The sequence below is a fragment of the Rhinolophus sinicus genome, chromosome 12 (genome assembly GCF_057876585.1).
Source record: "Rhinolophus sinicus isolate RSI-liver-muscle chromosome 12, RSI-T2T, whole genome shotgun sequence".
Taxonomy (NCBI): domain Eukaryota; kingdom Metazoa; phylum Chordata; class Mammalia; order Chiroptera; family Rhinolophidae; genus Rhinolophus; species Rhinolophus sinicus.
The window spans coordinates 27,220,589-27,233,418 of NC_142512.1; the positions used below are offsets into that span (position 1 = coordinate 27,220,589).

Sequence of the window (12,830 nt, forward strand, 5' to 3'; positions counted from 1 at the left end):
CATTACAAGAGATGACACGGAGAATCCGCAGCCACCGGCTGAGAGAGAGAAGCCCTGTTTCTGGGGACACCGGATTCAACAAATACCATCGCACGTCCCTCAGCTTCAACTTCGCCTCTAAGACTACCTGCACCGCCCCACCCCTCACCCAAACCCATCTCAGGGCCCCCGCGGTCCGCTCCCTAGACGAGAGGGCTGCGCAGCCGCCCGCACCACAGTGAGAGAAGTCGGGAATCCCGGACACTCGCCCTTGCGTGGATCAAGCACCTTGCGATGTTGCTCGGGTTCCCAAATCAGGGACCAGGTGTGGGATGCGGAGAGGCGCGACTGGGGGTGGCGGAGAGGGCACTTCTCTGAGGGGAGAGGACGCAGAGATGGGGATGCTAGCGCACTGAGCAAGGTGGGGGTGGAGTGGAGGATTTCAGATCAGGGACAGGACGCGGGGAGGGGAGGCTCCGCTAAGGGGAGGAGCCGCTACCCGCGTCCCGCTGTCGGGGCTCCCTCCCGTCGCGGCTCCACTATAAAATCCCGGCCCGCCTGGTCGCGGCACCCCCGGCGGCCTCCTCGGTGCGCGACCCCCGGCTTGGACGTGTCTTCGTTCCTGCGCAGGATGCGGCTGCTGCTGGCGCTCCTGGCCCTCGCCGCCGCCCGGCCCCTGGCCCGCGCAGGTGAACGCCTGGGCTTCGGCCCGGTGCCCCTTGGGTAGCCGGCTCTGCGACCCCACCCTGCGCCCCCACCCTGCGCCCCCACCCCGCACCCCTCGCCCAGGCTGCGGCCGCTCGCCGCCAATGCGCGCGGGCTGCGCGTCCGTCCGGGATGGCGTGTGCGTCCGGAGCCGCGAGGCTGCGGGCGGACAGGGCGAGAGGGGGCTCGTGTGCGCACACGAACGGCCACTGCGGTGCGGGGGGAGCGTGTGCACGCGTGTGCGCGGCGGCCCTGAGCGAGACGAGCGTGCGACTCGGCGAGAAGGATGCTTCTCGGGCCCGCCCCGACACACGCCTCCGCTTCTCGCCCTTTCTGGCGTTTCAGGAGGTGCTGGTTCTCCTCAGTGGGTCGGGGGGTCGCTGTCGGTCCCGCCGGGGCTCGGTGCTGGGTGGTGGCCCCCCGCCCAGAGCAAAGGCAACGCATTGGGTGTGGCGGGGCCCTGGCATCCCCACCCTGGGTTCCTTATTCCCGACGCTGCCAGCTCCTTTCACCTCCCCAGCTCCCAGCGCTGTATTGGGAGCCTGGCTGGGGGCACCCGGAGACCCGAGGTCCTGGCCAAGCCGGTCTTTCTGGCCAGGGTGATTTTTGTTTAAAGATTAATGGTGAGGCCAAGCTCTTAATTATTCGCCTAGGTGGGAGGTAGCAGGAGAGGCGTGTTAATATTTGATAAGGATCTGAAGGCGCTTCCAGCGACTGGGCACAGGAAGCCGGGAGTCACCTTCTCTGTGACCCTACAGGGCACCGTCTCCTTCGCAGGGAGCCCCTCGGAGGATCCTTGGGGTCCATCTGCCCAAATCTCTTCTCCAAACCTAGATGCTCCTCCCGTGGAGTCATGAAGGCTGAGGGTCCCGGAACAGCAGAGGAGAGAATGGATACAGGTTGCAGGAGAGACTGAGCTGGCGGGTCGGGGTGCGTGGGGTCCGGGAGGATGAGGGGAATTTTACAGCAACTGCCTCTCTCTAGAAGAGGAAAGAGAAAAGGCAGAGGAGGGGTTCGGAACAGGCCTCCCCAAGATGTGTCTCCTTGGCATGTGAATTGTGTTGGGCTGAAGGCAATGGAGAAACTTCTACCTCTCCCTCGAAGCATTAAAATTGGAGGCCTGGCTCATAATAAGAGTTATTACCAGAAATAAGTTTTTATGAGGGATCTGTAGGGTGGGGCAAACACTAATTACTGAACACCTGCTCTTTTATTGTTTTGTGAATGAACTTCCTCCCCTCTGAAGCCCCAAGGTGTCATAACTCGTCCTTAGTTCAAAATGCCATATACACCTCATTTCCCCTTTCTGTTTCTGAACCTCCCCTGTATGTGGGGTTCTGGCACATACATATGTAATTAAATTTGGTCATTTTTCTCCTGTTAATCTGTCTCATGTCTACTTGATTATTAGACCAGGCGAAAGAACCTGGAAGGATAGAGGAAAGTTTCTTCCTCCCCCACAATAGGATGTGACATTTTTTAGTCCTAGAGTTGGACGTTTGAAACCCAGCTGCTAAGCAGCTGGGCTTAGTAGGAAGAGAAATGCTTTGAAATTAATTTGGTCACTTTGTAGCCGTGTGGCCTTCGGTAAATCACTTAATCTCAGTTTTCTCATTTATGAAACCGGGATGGTAATTCTAATGTCAGGTGTTGTCTTAAGGATTCAGATAAAATAGTGGGTGTAAGTGCTTAGAGCAGGGGTGTCAAAACTTTTTTCAACGTTTTTTACCAAGGGCCATATGCGATAAAATACACAAACAGCTGGGCCACTCACTCAGGCGAAGTACAGATTGCCTCACCTGGTTTACTTAAGTAAACTAAATATATTTTTTAATTTGCTGCGGGCCAATTAACAATGGATTGGGGACCGCAGTTGTCCCGAGGGCTGTAGTTTTGACACCCCTGGTTTAGAGGGAGCCTGTGTGGCACATGGCCGGCATTCTATGCGTGATGGCTACCATCACTTTCTACCACTGGCCTGGGGCCAGCCAGCCAGGAATTTATCTCAGCTGCCCCCTCACACAAGCTGTGCTCCCCTTAGGGCCTGAGGCTTTCTGACTGGGAACTGCCAAGGGACCGGCTGCCTTCCTCCACCCACTTCATCCCCTAGGAAACTGGAGGCTGGAGAGGAACCTGGCTGTACATTAAAATCCCCAGAGCATCTGGTGCCGTGCAGAAAGGAAGGAAGAGGATATTGGGCCCCTTCAGAGTCTCAGACCCCTGGCCAGGAATTGCTGAGACTTTGCCCGGGACCTACGTGGGTTTTGCTGAGCTGGTTTTCAGGATTCCTCCCTCCCCCTAGAGTGGGAGGGTGGGGTGAGCAAGGTCCATCAAAGATAGCTTTTCCAGTAAGTTCTAAAGAAGAGGGGATGGGTGATGGGTAAGTTAAGGGTGACAGGCAGTGACTGGGTGATTGGTGATGGTTGTTAGGTCCCTCACTCCATCTCTGGTTAGGGCAGGTGGATTAGGTGGAGCCTGGAGCTTGGAGCCAACACCTGACATTAGAAGCTCCTCTCCTTCCCAGGCCCTCTTGGAGGTGGCCTAAGGCAGCAGAGCGGGCTGGTAATCATCTGTAAGGGCAGCCCTCTCGTGAACAAATACAGGAACCAGCGCGGGTCTGTGCCCCTACCACTGCTTGCCTGAAAACCAGCCCCCGACCCTCAGCCAATGGACATGGACTTGACCCCTGGCCTTGGCCTCATCAACAGTATGTTTTCCTGGCTCCTGCCTCCTGCAAAGAGTAGTTACAAGAGCATTCAGCCAAGCAGGTCAAAAGTTTCTATGATTAAGACAGTGGATCAGAGGTTACCATTACAAACCCAGGAGCTGTAGCCAGAGGCAGGAAAAAGCAAATTCCTAAGTAAAGCTCAGCCTGGACTAGATGGGCCCTGGGGAGGCTCAGAGGGGGTTCCATCCTTCAGAGCTGGCTCCCCAGGACTCTGGCTTCAGTAAGGCTTCTGTTGGAGTGGCTTTCCCTTGGACCTCCAGTCCAGAGGAGGGGCCAGCTTGACCTTGGAGGCCTCATCTGCCTTCAGGACCTCTGAGAGGTGACGACATAAGAGAATTATCACCAGGAGCCTTCCGAGTACAGATGACCTCCCATCCATTGTCTCTTCAGACACTCGCTCCTTCTGTCTGAGGAAGAATGTAGAGCTCAGAATAAGTCAGTGAACTTTCCTGCAGAGAGTAAGCAAGAGGCAGAGCTAGGGCTGGAAACCAGGTGAACGGGCTCCAGCTTCCCAGCTCCTTCCACCTGCAGGAAAGGGCCTAGATGTGACGTGGCCATTGCCTCGTAACCCATATGGCGGTTCTCAGATGCAGCAACTCACAGAGGCAGGAAAGCCCTGTCCAGGGCAGGGGGTGGACTGTCGTGGGGAAGACACTCAGGGACTGTCCATCTCTGAAAGAGGCTGTGCCAGCAGGGTAGGTGAAGCATTGGATGCAGAGCTGGGGAACTCAAAACCCAAGGTGGCTCTGAGGTCTGAGGGAGAGGATGCCCGTTTTCTGTGGGCGCTCACTCTCCTGGCCTCAAACCCTTCCTCTCACCCCCTACCAAGAACCTAACCTCATGGCCCCCTCCCCACCTTGTCCCCATTCCAGGGACCCCAGAGGAGGTGGAGTTGGAGGCAGCTCAGGCAAGAAGGTGGGGATGGAGGGCGGGGGCATACTCAGAGTCTGCAGCTCAGGCTGAGTGGGAAGCTGTGCTTTTCTTAGGAATTTCCTCATCCCTGAATTCTTTCCAACTTGGCTTTGGCCATCTGTGCACTGATGGGAGGCCAGAGGGAGGGAGGCAAGGGGAAGGGAAGGGCTCATCAGAGACTTTACTAAGTTCCGGGCTACCTGGAACACTCCTACCATCTCTCATTTAATCTTCCTCACAGCCCGATGAGGTGGGTGGTATTAGTTCCATTTTACAGATGATAAAATTGAGGCTTAGAGAGATTAAGTGACTTGCTCCTAAACCAACAGCTCCTACATGGCTCAGCCAGAATTCTAGCTCTGGATCAAATGCTTTGTCCACACTGCTGGCACAGTCTCTCTCTCTCTCTCTCTCTCAATCAGATTTTAATTAGAGCAGGTTTAGGTTTACAGAAAAACTGAGCAGAAAGCACAGAGAGCTCCCACGTGCCCCCTCTGCCCCTGCACAGTGTCCCCTAGTGTTATTATTAGTCAACAACTGCATTAGTGTGGGACGTTTGTGGTGCAGCCTCTTTCCAGAGATGCTGGTTCTACTGCCCTGAGGCAGAGCTAGGATTAGAACCTGCGTCTGTCTGGCCCCAAACACCAGGACTGTGGGATGGTAGGGCAGGGGGAAAGGTCTGGATGTCTTCCTTGCTGTGGGGCTGTGAACGCTTAGCCAAGTGTCATTGGATCTTAATAACGCAAGAAGGTGTGTTCGGGGGAGGGGCCGGCCTAATCTCCATCACCCCCCTGGTCAACTCTGGGAAGGCAGCCAAGCTGAACCTGTCTCTATTGTCAGGAGGGGAGGCCAGGCCCTTATACGTCTCCTCCCCTCTCACCAGAGCCTCCCTTCCAGGTTTGGGGGAAGGGATGCAAAGAGAGAGGGGGAGGCTGATGAGCAACAAATGGAGAGTGTCGAGTCAGCTGGCCTCAGAGGGGTCTCCTCAAGGGTTGGTGGCTGTTTTGCCCAGCCTTGCCCAGCCTTGCCCTTGCCGTGGCAGGACGCCCAGTAGATCAGCCACGGGTCAGGGACACCTGAGACCTGGCTGCTTCAACTACCTCCTTCCCCCATCTGTACATTTTCTTCTTAAGTCTCCTTCCCCTGGGCCCTCTGTCCCAGACGCCAGGAACATAGAGACGTATGTGCACACGACACACGGACACGTGTACGCACAGCCTTCACATCCCTCCTCTCTCTGCTCCAGAGTCACACTGGTGCTACAAGACTCAAGCCAACGCCTCCAACCCCTGCTTGGGTAAGTACAGAGAGTCTTGGAGACAGGCCTTTCTGTGTGATGGGCACCGTCCAAGTGGAAATGGAGACCCAATGAGGGTGGGAAGGATGAGGGGTAATGATGCCCCCAGTCACATATCAGCTCTTAACATACACGCACACACGCATATACTCCTGGTGCTTAGGGGAAAAGGAATATAGAGTGACTTGAGCCTTCCCTGGTACCTCCCATCACTATCACCAAGAAGCTGAGTCTTTTATGAAATCAATCAGCAGCAGCAGCAAATGGAGACCTACATGATGCTTTTTCTCCTACGAGAATGGACAGTTGCTTCTATTCCACTGCAGGGGAACCTGAGAGGTCATCCTTTGCCTTTTCTCATCGAATGCTGACCCATTTCCCCCGCAGTCTGCTTGCTTCCTGCCTCTGCTGTTTGGTGGCTGGACGGTGCTGCCCCACCCCCACCCCCAGCTCTGCCCAACGGGGAGTTGGAGTCACCAGGGTGTGGGGAACCAGGTTCCTCCAGGGGCTACTTCCCCACCTCCCAGCCTCAGACAGTGCTTAGTGTCAGAGTCAGGTGTCCTTTCAGAGGCAGCCCTTCCAGGGGACTCCACTCCACCCCTTCCAAGAGCCCTCCAATTTACCTTCTTTGAACTTCATCACTTGCTGCCAGACCTGCTAGCTTTGCATATGAGTGTGCTTGTGTGTGTGAGTGTGTGTGAGTGTGAGTGTGAGTGTGTGTGAGTGTGAGTGTACCTGAGGAGGGAGGCCCCTGCAATACAGCCTACGAGCCACCCCAAGACCTTGCTACCTGTGAGCTGAGTGTGTGGGCCTGGCCTCTGGGGAGCAGTGGAGGCTACACCCTCATGCAGGCGCCCCTGATGCGGCCCCCTCCCTCCCTGCTCAGGGCCAGACCAGTGGGGTGGTGACTGCAAGAAGGACCGCCAGTCCCCCATCAACATTGTCACCACCAAGGCACAGGTGGATCCACACCTGGGGCCCTTCTCCTTCTCTGGCTATGACAAGAAGCAAAAGTGGACTGTCCAAAACAATGGGCACACAGGTGCGTCCCAGGCAGGATGGAGGAGCTGGGCAGACATGGGCACTGGGGCCAGGAACCCCTGAGTTCCGTGAGGATTGAGAGGGCACACAGGCCAAGGTCCACCTTTGCTGAGGAGAAGCTGGACAGCCTAGCTGGGGGAGGGTAGAGGGAACAGGAGGGGCTTCCGAAAGCAGGGAACACTCTCCAGCAGCATTTCCCATACTTCCACCAGACCAGACTTGGGGGTGGGGGGTGGGGACATGTTCTAGGATGAAGAAACAACATGTGCAAAGCCGTGCAGGCGTGAAACAGCTTGGGGTGTTCAGGGAACTTCACGTGGCTTCGTGTGGATGGAGGACAGAGAGTGAAGCTGGGAGGGGCTGAGCCAGTCCAGGGTCAGCAGAGCTGGGCCCAGGGGCAGGTCACCCAGAGCCAAGGAGGTTGGCTGAGGACGCCAGGGCCCGGTAGAAAGGGCTGGAGCAAGAGAAGGACTGACCGAGTTTCATGGTTGCGGCGGGAGAGGCAGACAGGGAGGCCTGGGGCTGAACCACCCATCTCGTCCCCTCCCTCCAGGCCCAGAGCGCAAGAAGGGTAGGAGGAAAGGTCTTGCGTGGGTGGAGCTGGCCAGCGTGGGCAGGGGGAGGTGGATGTGAGGACCCGGACCCCTCCTGTGCCCTCCAGTGCTGATGCTGCTGGGGGACGAGGCCACTGTCGCTGGAGGAGGCTTGGCCGCCCAGTACCGGGCCACGCAGCTGCACCTGCACTGGTCCAAGGAGCTGGATGCAGGCTCGGAGCACAGCCTGGATGGGGAGCACTTTGCCATGGAGGTGAGTGGCCCCCCACTGGGTCGGTGCTGAGGCTGGGCTCTGGATGTACCTGCCTTAGGCAAGAAGAGTGGTCCAGCCCCTCACAAGTCCTCTCTCCATCCTTCTCAACCACCACCAGATGCACATCGTACACGAGAAAGAGAAGGGGACATCAAGGAACAAGAAAGAGGACCAGGACCCCCAAGATGAGATCGCAGTGTTGGCCTTCCTGGTGGAGGTGGGACCCCCATCCCCCAGGGTCCGAGGGGCTGCTTCTTAAGATCCAGAGACCTGGGATTCTAGCAAGACCGGGGGAGCCTGGGGAGGCCCTGACTTCTCCTCTGTTTCTCCATGATTTGTACACCCCCAGGCGGGGAGCCCAGAGTATCTCAGGGCCTCAGTCCCAGGAGCTGCCTGCCCTCCTTACCCCAGACCAAGAGAACAAACTCAGGGTCACAACCGGCCCCCACACCCCTCTCAAGCCTCTTCCCTCCTGTTCCAGGCTGGATCCAAGAACGAAGGCTTCCAGCCCCTGGTGGAGGCGCTGTCTGATATCCCCAGACCCAGTGAGTCAGAATGACCGGGGAAGGAGGCTGAGGTGGTGAGGGGACGGATGGAGACTTCTTCCTGCAAAAGGGGGGCCTGGGTTCTCAGAGTGAGGTGTGTGAGGGGGCTCTCAGAGCCTCTGAGATTCCCCTCTTCTCTACCTTTATCCACCCCCCACCCCCGCACCAGAGATGACCACCACGATAAAAGACAGCATCAGCCTATTTGACCTGCTCCCTGAGAAGGAGAAGCTGGGGTACTACTTCCGCTACCCGGGCTCGCTCACCACGCCGGGCTGTGAGGAGAAGGTTGTATGGACCGTGTTCGAGGAGCCCATTCAACTGCACAGGAACCAGGTACACAGGGTGCAGCCTCCCACTGCCCAGCTCCCCACAAACTGTTCCTCTGGATCCCCCCAGAGGCCCCCTGGGCTGGGGTGGGGGTGGGGCACCCCGGGAAGCTGCGGGCCTGTTGGTTGAAGCCACAGACACACCCTGTGGGAGACAGATAAGAAAGGTCCCAGCTATCACATTGCTAGGTTGAGGGCTGGAGGGGAGGCTGTGGCAGGGGCATCAGAAAAGGCTTCCAGGCTGCACCCTGAAAAGTAGGTGGGAGTCATCCAGCTGAGGTGGGGGTGGGAGGTCTGTGTCCTGGGGAAAGGTGCCAGCGTGGGAGGGCAGGGCTGGCCATGAGCAACTGAGTGGTCAGTGTCGCCACAGGAGGAAAACAGTTCATTCATGCAACAAATGGTACTTGAGTCTGCACAACAGACTCAAGGGGATAGAGCAGTGAGCCAAAAGGGCCCCAGTCCCCGCCCCCCCGCAGCATTTGTTCCAGGACAGTGGTTCTCAGAGGGTCCCTAGACCAGTGGCGTCAGCATCATCTGGAAACTTGCTAGACATTCTAATTCTTGGGTCTCACCCCAGACGTACTGAATCAGAAACTTTGTGGGTGGGACCCGGCAGTCTAGGACCCAACAAGTCCCCCCTCCCCCCAAGACATTAATGCATGCTCAAGCTTGAGGTGCGCTGTCCTACCTAAGTGTGGTAACAGTAGTTGTAATCATAGGCTAGGGGAAGCTAATGGGAATTGAGCCCCCACCAGTACCTAGTACTTTACACCTCTTATTCTTTCCATCTGGGAGGAAACCTGAGCAGTAGGGATTCCTAGCACCTTCATTACCAAGGGCAAGGTGGCTGGCTGGGGGTCACACAGCAGGGAGTGCAGCTCTCCCTGCCCGCCCTTCCTGCTGAGCTGTGTCCCTCCACAGATTCTTGCGTTCTCTGAGAAGCTGTACTATGACAACGAACAGAAACAGAAAATGACAGACAACATCAGACCCCTGCAGCCGAGGGGGAAGCGCCAGGTGCTCAAGTCCCAGGCCCCAGGCCGGCTGCTGCCCTCTCCGCTGCCTGCTCTGCTGTTCCCCACGCTCACCTGCCTGATGGCTGCCGTCCTCCGATGATGGCTCACTTCTGGACACTTGACTTCTGACTTCAGCCCTTCGAGGGCTTGGGCCTGCCTTCCGCAGGCTTCCCAGGTTGCACTTTGATGAGAATTAAAATATGGATATATTTTTAGAGAAACCTTTCTCAGGCCTCTTTTTCGTTCCCACCACTACCCCTGCCCTGTTCCCCTCCGCCTATTCCTGTTCCAGGGTATAGCCTTAAGTCCTGCAGGAAACACAAGGCACTTGCCCCCACATTTGGGAATTCCCTGTCTACGCCCCACTTGGAGAGAGTCGGAAGGCACCTCGGAGCTTCAATACAGAAAGGAGGAAGGCTGGTGGAGGCCACACAGACAGACGATGGCAGAGCCAACTGAGGCCCCAGCTGGTGCTTTGTCCTCTGCACTAGGGGCTGGATAGTGCAGGTTACGTGTGGGTACAGCCTAGACCAGGTGGGTGACGGGCCATGTATTTACAGAAATAGTTCTTGAGTGTCTATGTTCTAGACACTGGGGATATGGCAGGGAATGAGACAGACAGAAGTACCTGCCCTCTTGGAGTTCACAGTCTAGTGGGGAGACACTGGAAGTAAAAGAGACACATTGTACAATATATCAGAAGGCAGATACATTGTACATTCTGCTATCCAGAAAGCTCAGTCAGGAAGAGACGGTGGGCAGGGACGGCCTCAGCTGGAAGAGGCATAGAGATTTGGAGGAGGCCAGGGATGAGGCCATCTGGAGCCAACAAGTATTCAGGTGTGGATGGGAGGGCAGGCACCTGTCCTGTGGGAGGAACAGCAGGGAGGCCAGCTGGTGGGGGGAGAGGGAGGGAGGGGGCTGCCTCTTGTAGGATCTAGGAAAGATGCTGGTTTTCACCTTAAGAGACTAGGAGCCACCAGAGGGTCTTATACTTGTGCTGCGGGGGCTGCAGGGTGACAAGTAGGGGGAGCAGTTAGGAAGGAGGCTGCTGCGCAGGTCCAGGAGCTGATGGGTCAGAAATGGGATGTGAGACAAGGAGATGCAGGTGAACCCAAGGGTCTCTGGCTCTTGCACTTGCGAGTTGTCAGTGAAGATCCCAACCACCACTGCTCCCCTCACCCCTCAAACAAGTTTCTAGTGATTTTTCCCGCTGGGGCCCAAGGAGGGAGTGAGACTAGGAGGGGGTGGGTGGGAAGTAGGGGGTTGGAAAACCAAGGGAGAAGGAACTAAGGGCCTCATGGGTGGGTCCCAAGTCAGGCCAGGGCCCTGGAGCCAGGGACTGAGGAGCCCCAGGCTCTCAGATTTCATTATGTAGGGCAGGGCTGGATTCTGGAGGAGCATGAATGAGCCTTGAGAAGCAGGGTGAAGAGGAGTCTCCAAGGCCCAGGGCCAGGGTGTTGTGGGCACAACCTCTCTAACAGGCTGCCCTGCCTGGAGGTGCTGAGCTTCCCCCCACAGAGACGTGTGAGCTGGGCCGCACTCAGTGTCATGCGGGGCGGCCAGCGGGGTCTCAGCTCCTACTCCCCACATAAGAACACAGGACATGGTGAGGTCAAAAAGGAACACCCACGGAGCCATAGGTAGGGGAGTCACACCACTATAGTCTCTCTGGCAGCTGGGTTGGAGACACAGGAAGCAGGAGCCACACTGTCCACAACGCCGTCCTAACTGCAATCCGCGGTTGCCAGCCCCCATCTTCTCTTAGCGAAGCCACGGCAGTTATATTAGTGGCCAATGGCTCACTGGTTACAGCTGACGGCCAACTAGCCACAGCTGATGGCCATCCAATCACAGTTGATGGCCATTTACTACCTGAGCCAGCACCTGTCCCCGTGAGGCCGAGAGCCTGGAAACTGCACTCCTCGCTCTGTCTCCACACACAGGAATTCCATCACCCAGTGTGAGCAGCCTAGGCTTGCTGGGGTCTGGGGAGGGGAGCTGGTTGCAGGAGGTGACCTCTAAGCCTTCTCCCCCGCTGGTATCCTCAGCGCCAGTGACCAGCCCCAGCTAAGCCTGGGAAGAGGGAGAAGGGCTGTTCCCCCTCCATACTAGCTTCCCCCTCCCTTGTGCTTTTCGTGACCAAGAATAAGCACCCCCTCCGTTCACTGGTGACCACACAGCTGTGGGTGGTGGGGCGGGGATGAGATTGGTAGTGCTGTCCCCATGGCAACAGCAGGCAGCATGTGTCAGCAGGGGGTGTGCGGACACTGAACCTGTTCTCTTCAGGTTCCCACACAGCCTGCAGGGAATCTAAGATCTAAGTGGCACTCCCCCCTCCCATCTCAGGCTCAGGGTTCTCAGAAGGCCGAACTGCCCCTCCCTCTCCCCATCTGCACCCCCAACCCCCATCCGTCTTTGCCCTCAAGGCAACATTCAGTGAATAACATGGCAACAGAACCAGGAAGTCTCAAGCTCTTTGCGACTAGGGGAGCCTTGGGCTCTCCAATCTCAGGCAGAAGGCACACGACCCTGCCCCCACCCCCCTGAACCCACAATCATAACCTGGCCAATGGGGGCTAGAATGGGCACAGCTTGTCCGGGGTGCAGGGTTTAGGCCTCCCCCCTGCATTCTGCCAGCCCTTCCTGCACCTGGAGGCCGGAGCAGGTGCTGTCAGCACATGGCTCATAGCAAGGTGACTCCTGGCCAGTCACCCAGGAGTGGGCAGCCAACCTCTGGGATTGGCCCCCCACACCCTGGAGGCTGAGACTGATAGGCAAGCCCTCGTGTGTGTGTGCACGTGTGTGTGCGTGTGTGTTTTCTTAAAGCCTCCTCTTCTGAATAAGTGCAGTCCCTCTGTGCCACCCCACCACCCTCCTCTCTGGAGAAGGTGCCCTAAGTTACTTGTGCCCAGCCCGGCTTGGCTCCTGACATAGCTCTTTCAGAGATGACAAGGGGCTACTATAATAAGTGGCCCCCTTATTCAGAAAGAGCCCAGCCCACCCCTGAACCCTCATGCCCCTTGGGTCACTGCATTGGACGTGCACCCTGTACACACACACATTCCCCTGCAGCTGGCCAGGCCAGGCTCAGTGGCCACCACCTGACTTCTCTCAGGTCCCCAGCACAGACTGTCATGCATGCGTGTTGAATACCCATTCTGGCTGGGCATGGGTCTCACACAATCCTATGAGGGTGGTATTATTTCTCCCTATGCATGGATGAGGACGCTGAGGTACAGAGAGGGATTCGGGGACCTGTCAGAACCTGGGGTCACTTCTCGGCACCTCCTCAGCTACCATAGTCAGCTTTCTCCTTTGGTGGTCACCCGAGGGAGACAGACCTCTGGCTCACGGGGAGGGTGGGGTGTGCAGCACCCTCCCACCCTCTCTGCCTGCTTTATGCCCCCCGACGGGCCAGCTCTTGGGACCCCTGTTTAGATTTGGCATCTGGGTGGGAACCAGGGGCTA

General features: G+C 57.2%; 1 protein-coding gene across 3 annotated transcripts; it reads left to right on the forward strand.

Annotated features, from left to right (window-relative positions):
- Positions 1-258: 258 nt before the first annotated feature.
- Positions 259-9,580, forward strand: CA4 (carbonic anhydrase 4). 3 transcript variants are annotated; one of them, XM_019732613.3, is made up of 8 exons: positions 259-304; positions 5,571-5,621; positions 6,508-6,663; positions 7,324-7,469; positions 7,588-7,686; positions 7,951-8,014; positions 8,184-8,350; positions 9,265-9,580. In XM_019732613.3, the coding sequence occupies exons 1-8, from the start codon at positions 274-276 to the stop codon at positions 9,457-9,459; spliced, it is 909 nt and encodes a 302-aa protein (XP_019588172.2). In that variant the 5' UTR covers positions 259-273; the 3' UTR covers positions 9,460-9,580. The 3 variants fall into 3 exon arrangements, with proteins under 3 accessions (XP_019588172.2, XP_074175734.1, XP_019588171.2); XM_074319633.2 differs by lacking the exon at positions 259-304 and adding an exon at positions 381-668; XM_019732612.3 differs by lacking the exon at positions 259-304 and having other exon boundaries at positions 5,492-5,621.
- Positions 9,581-12,830: the final 3,250 nt, after the last annotated feature.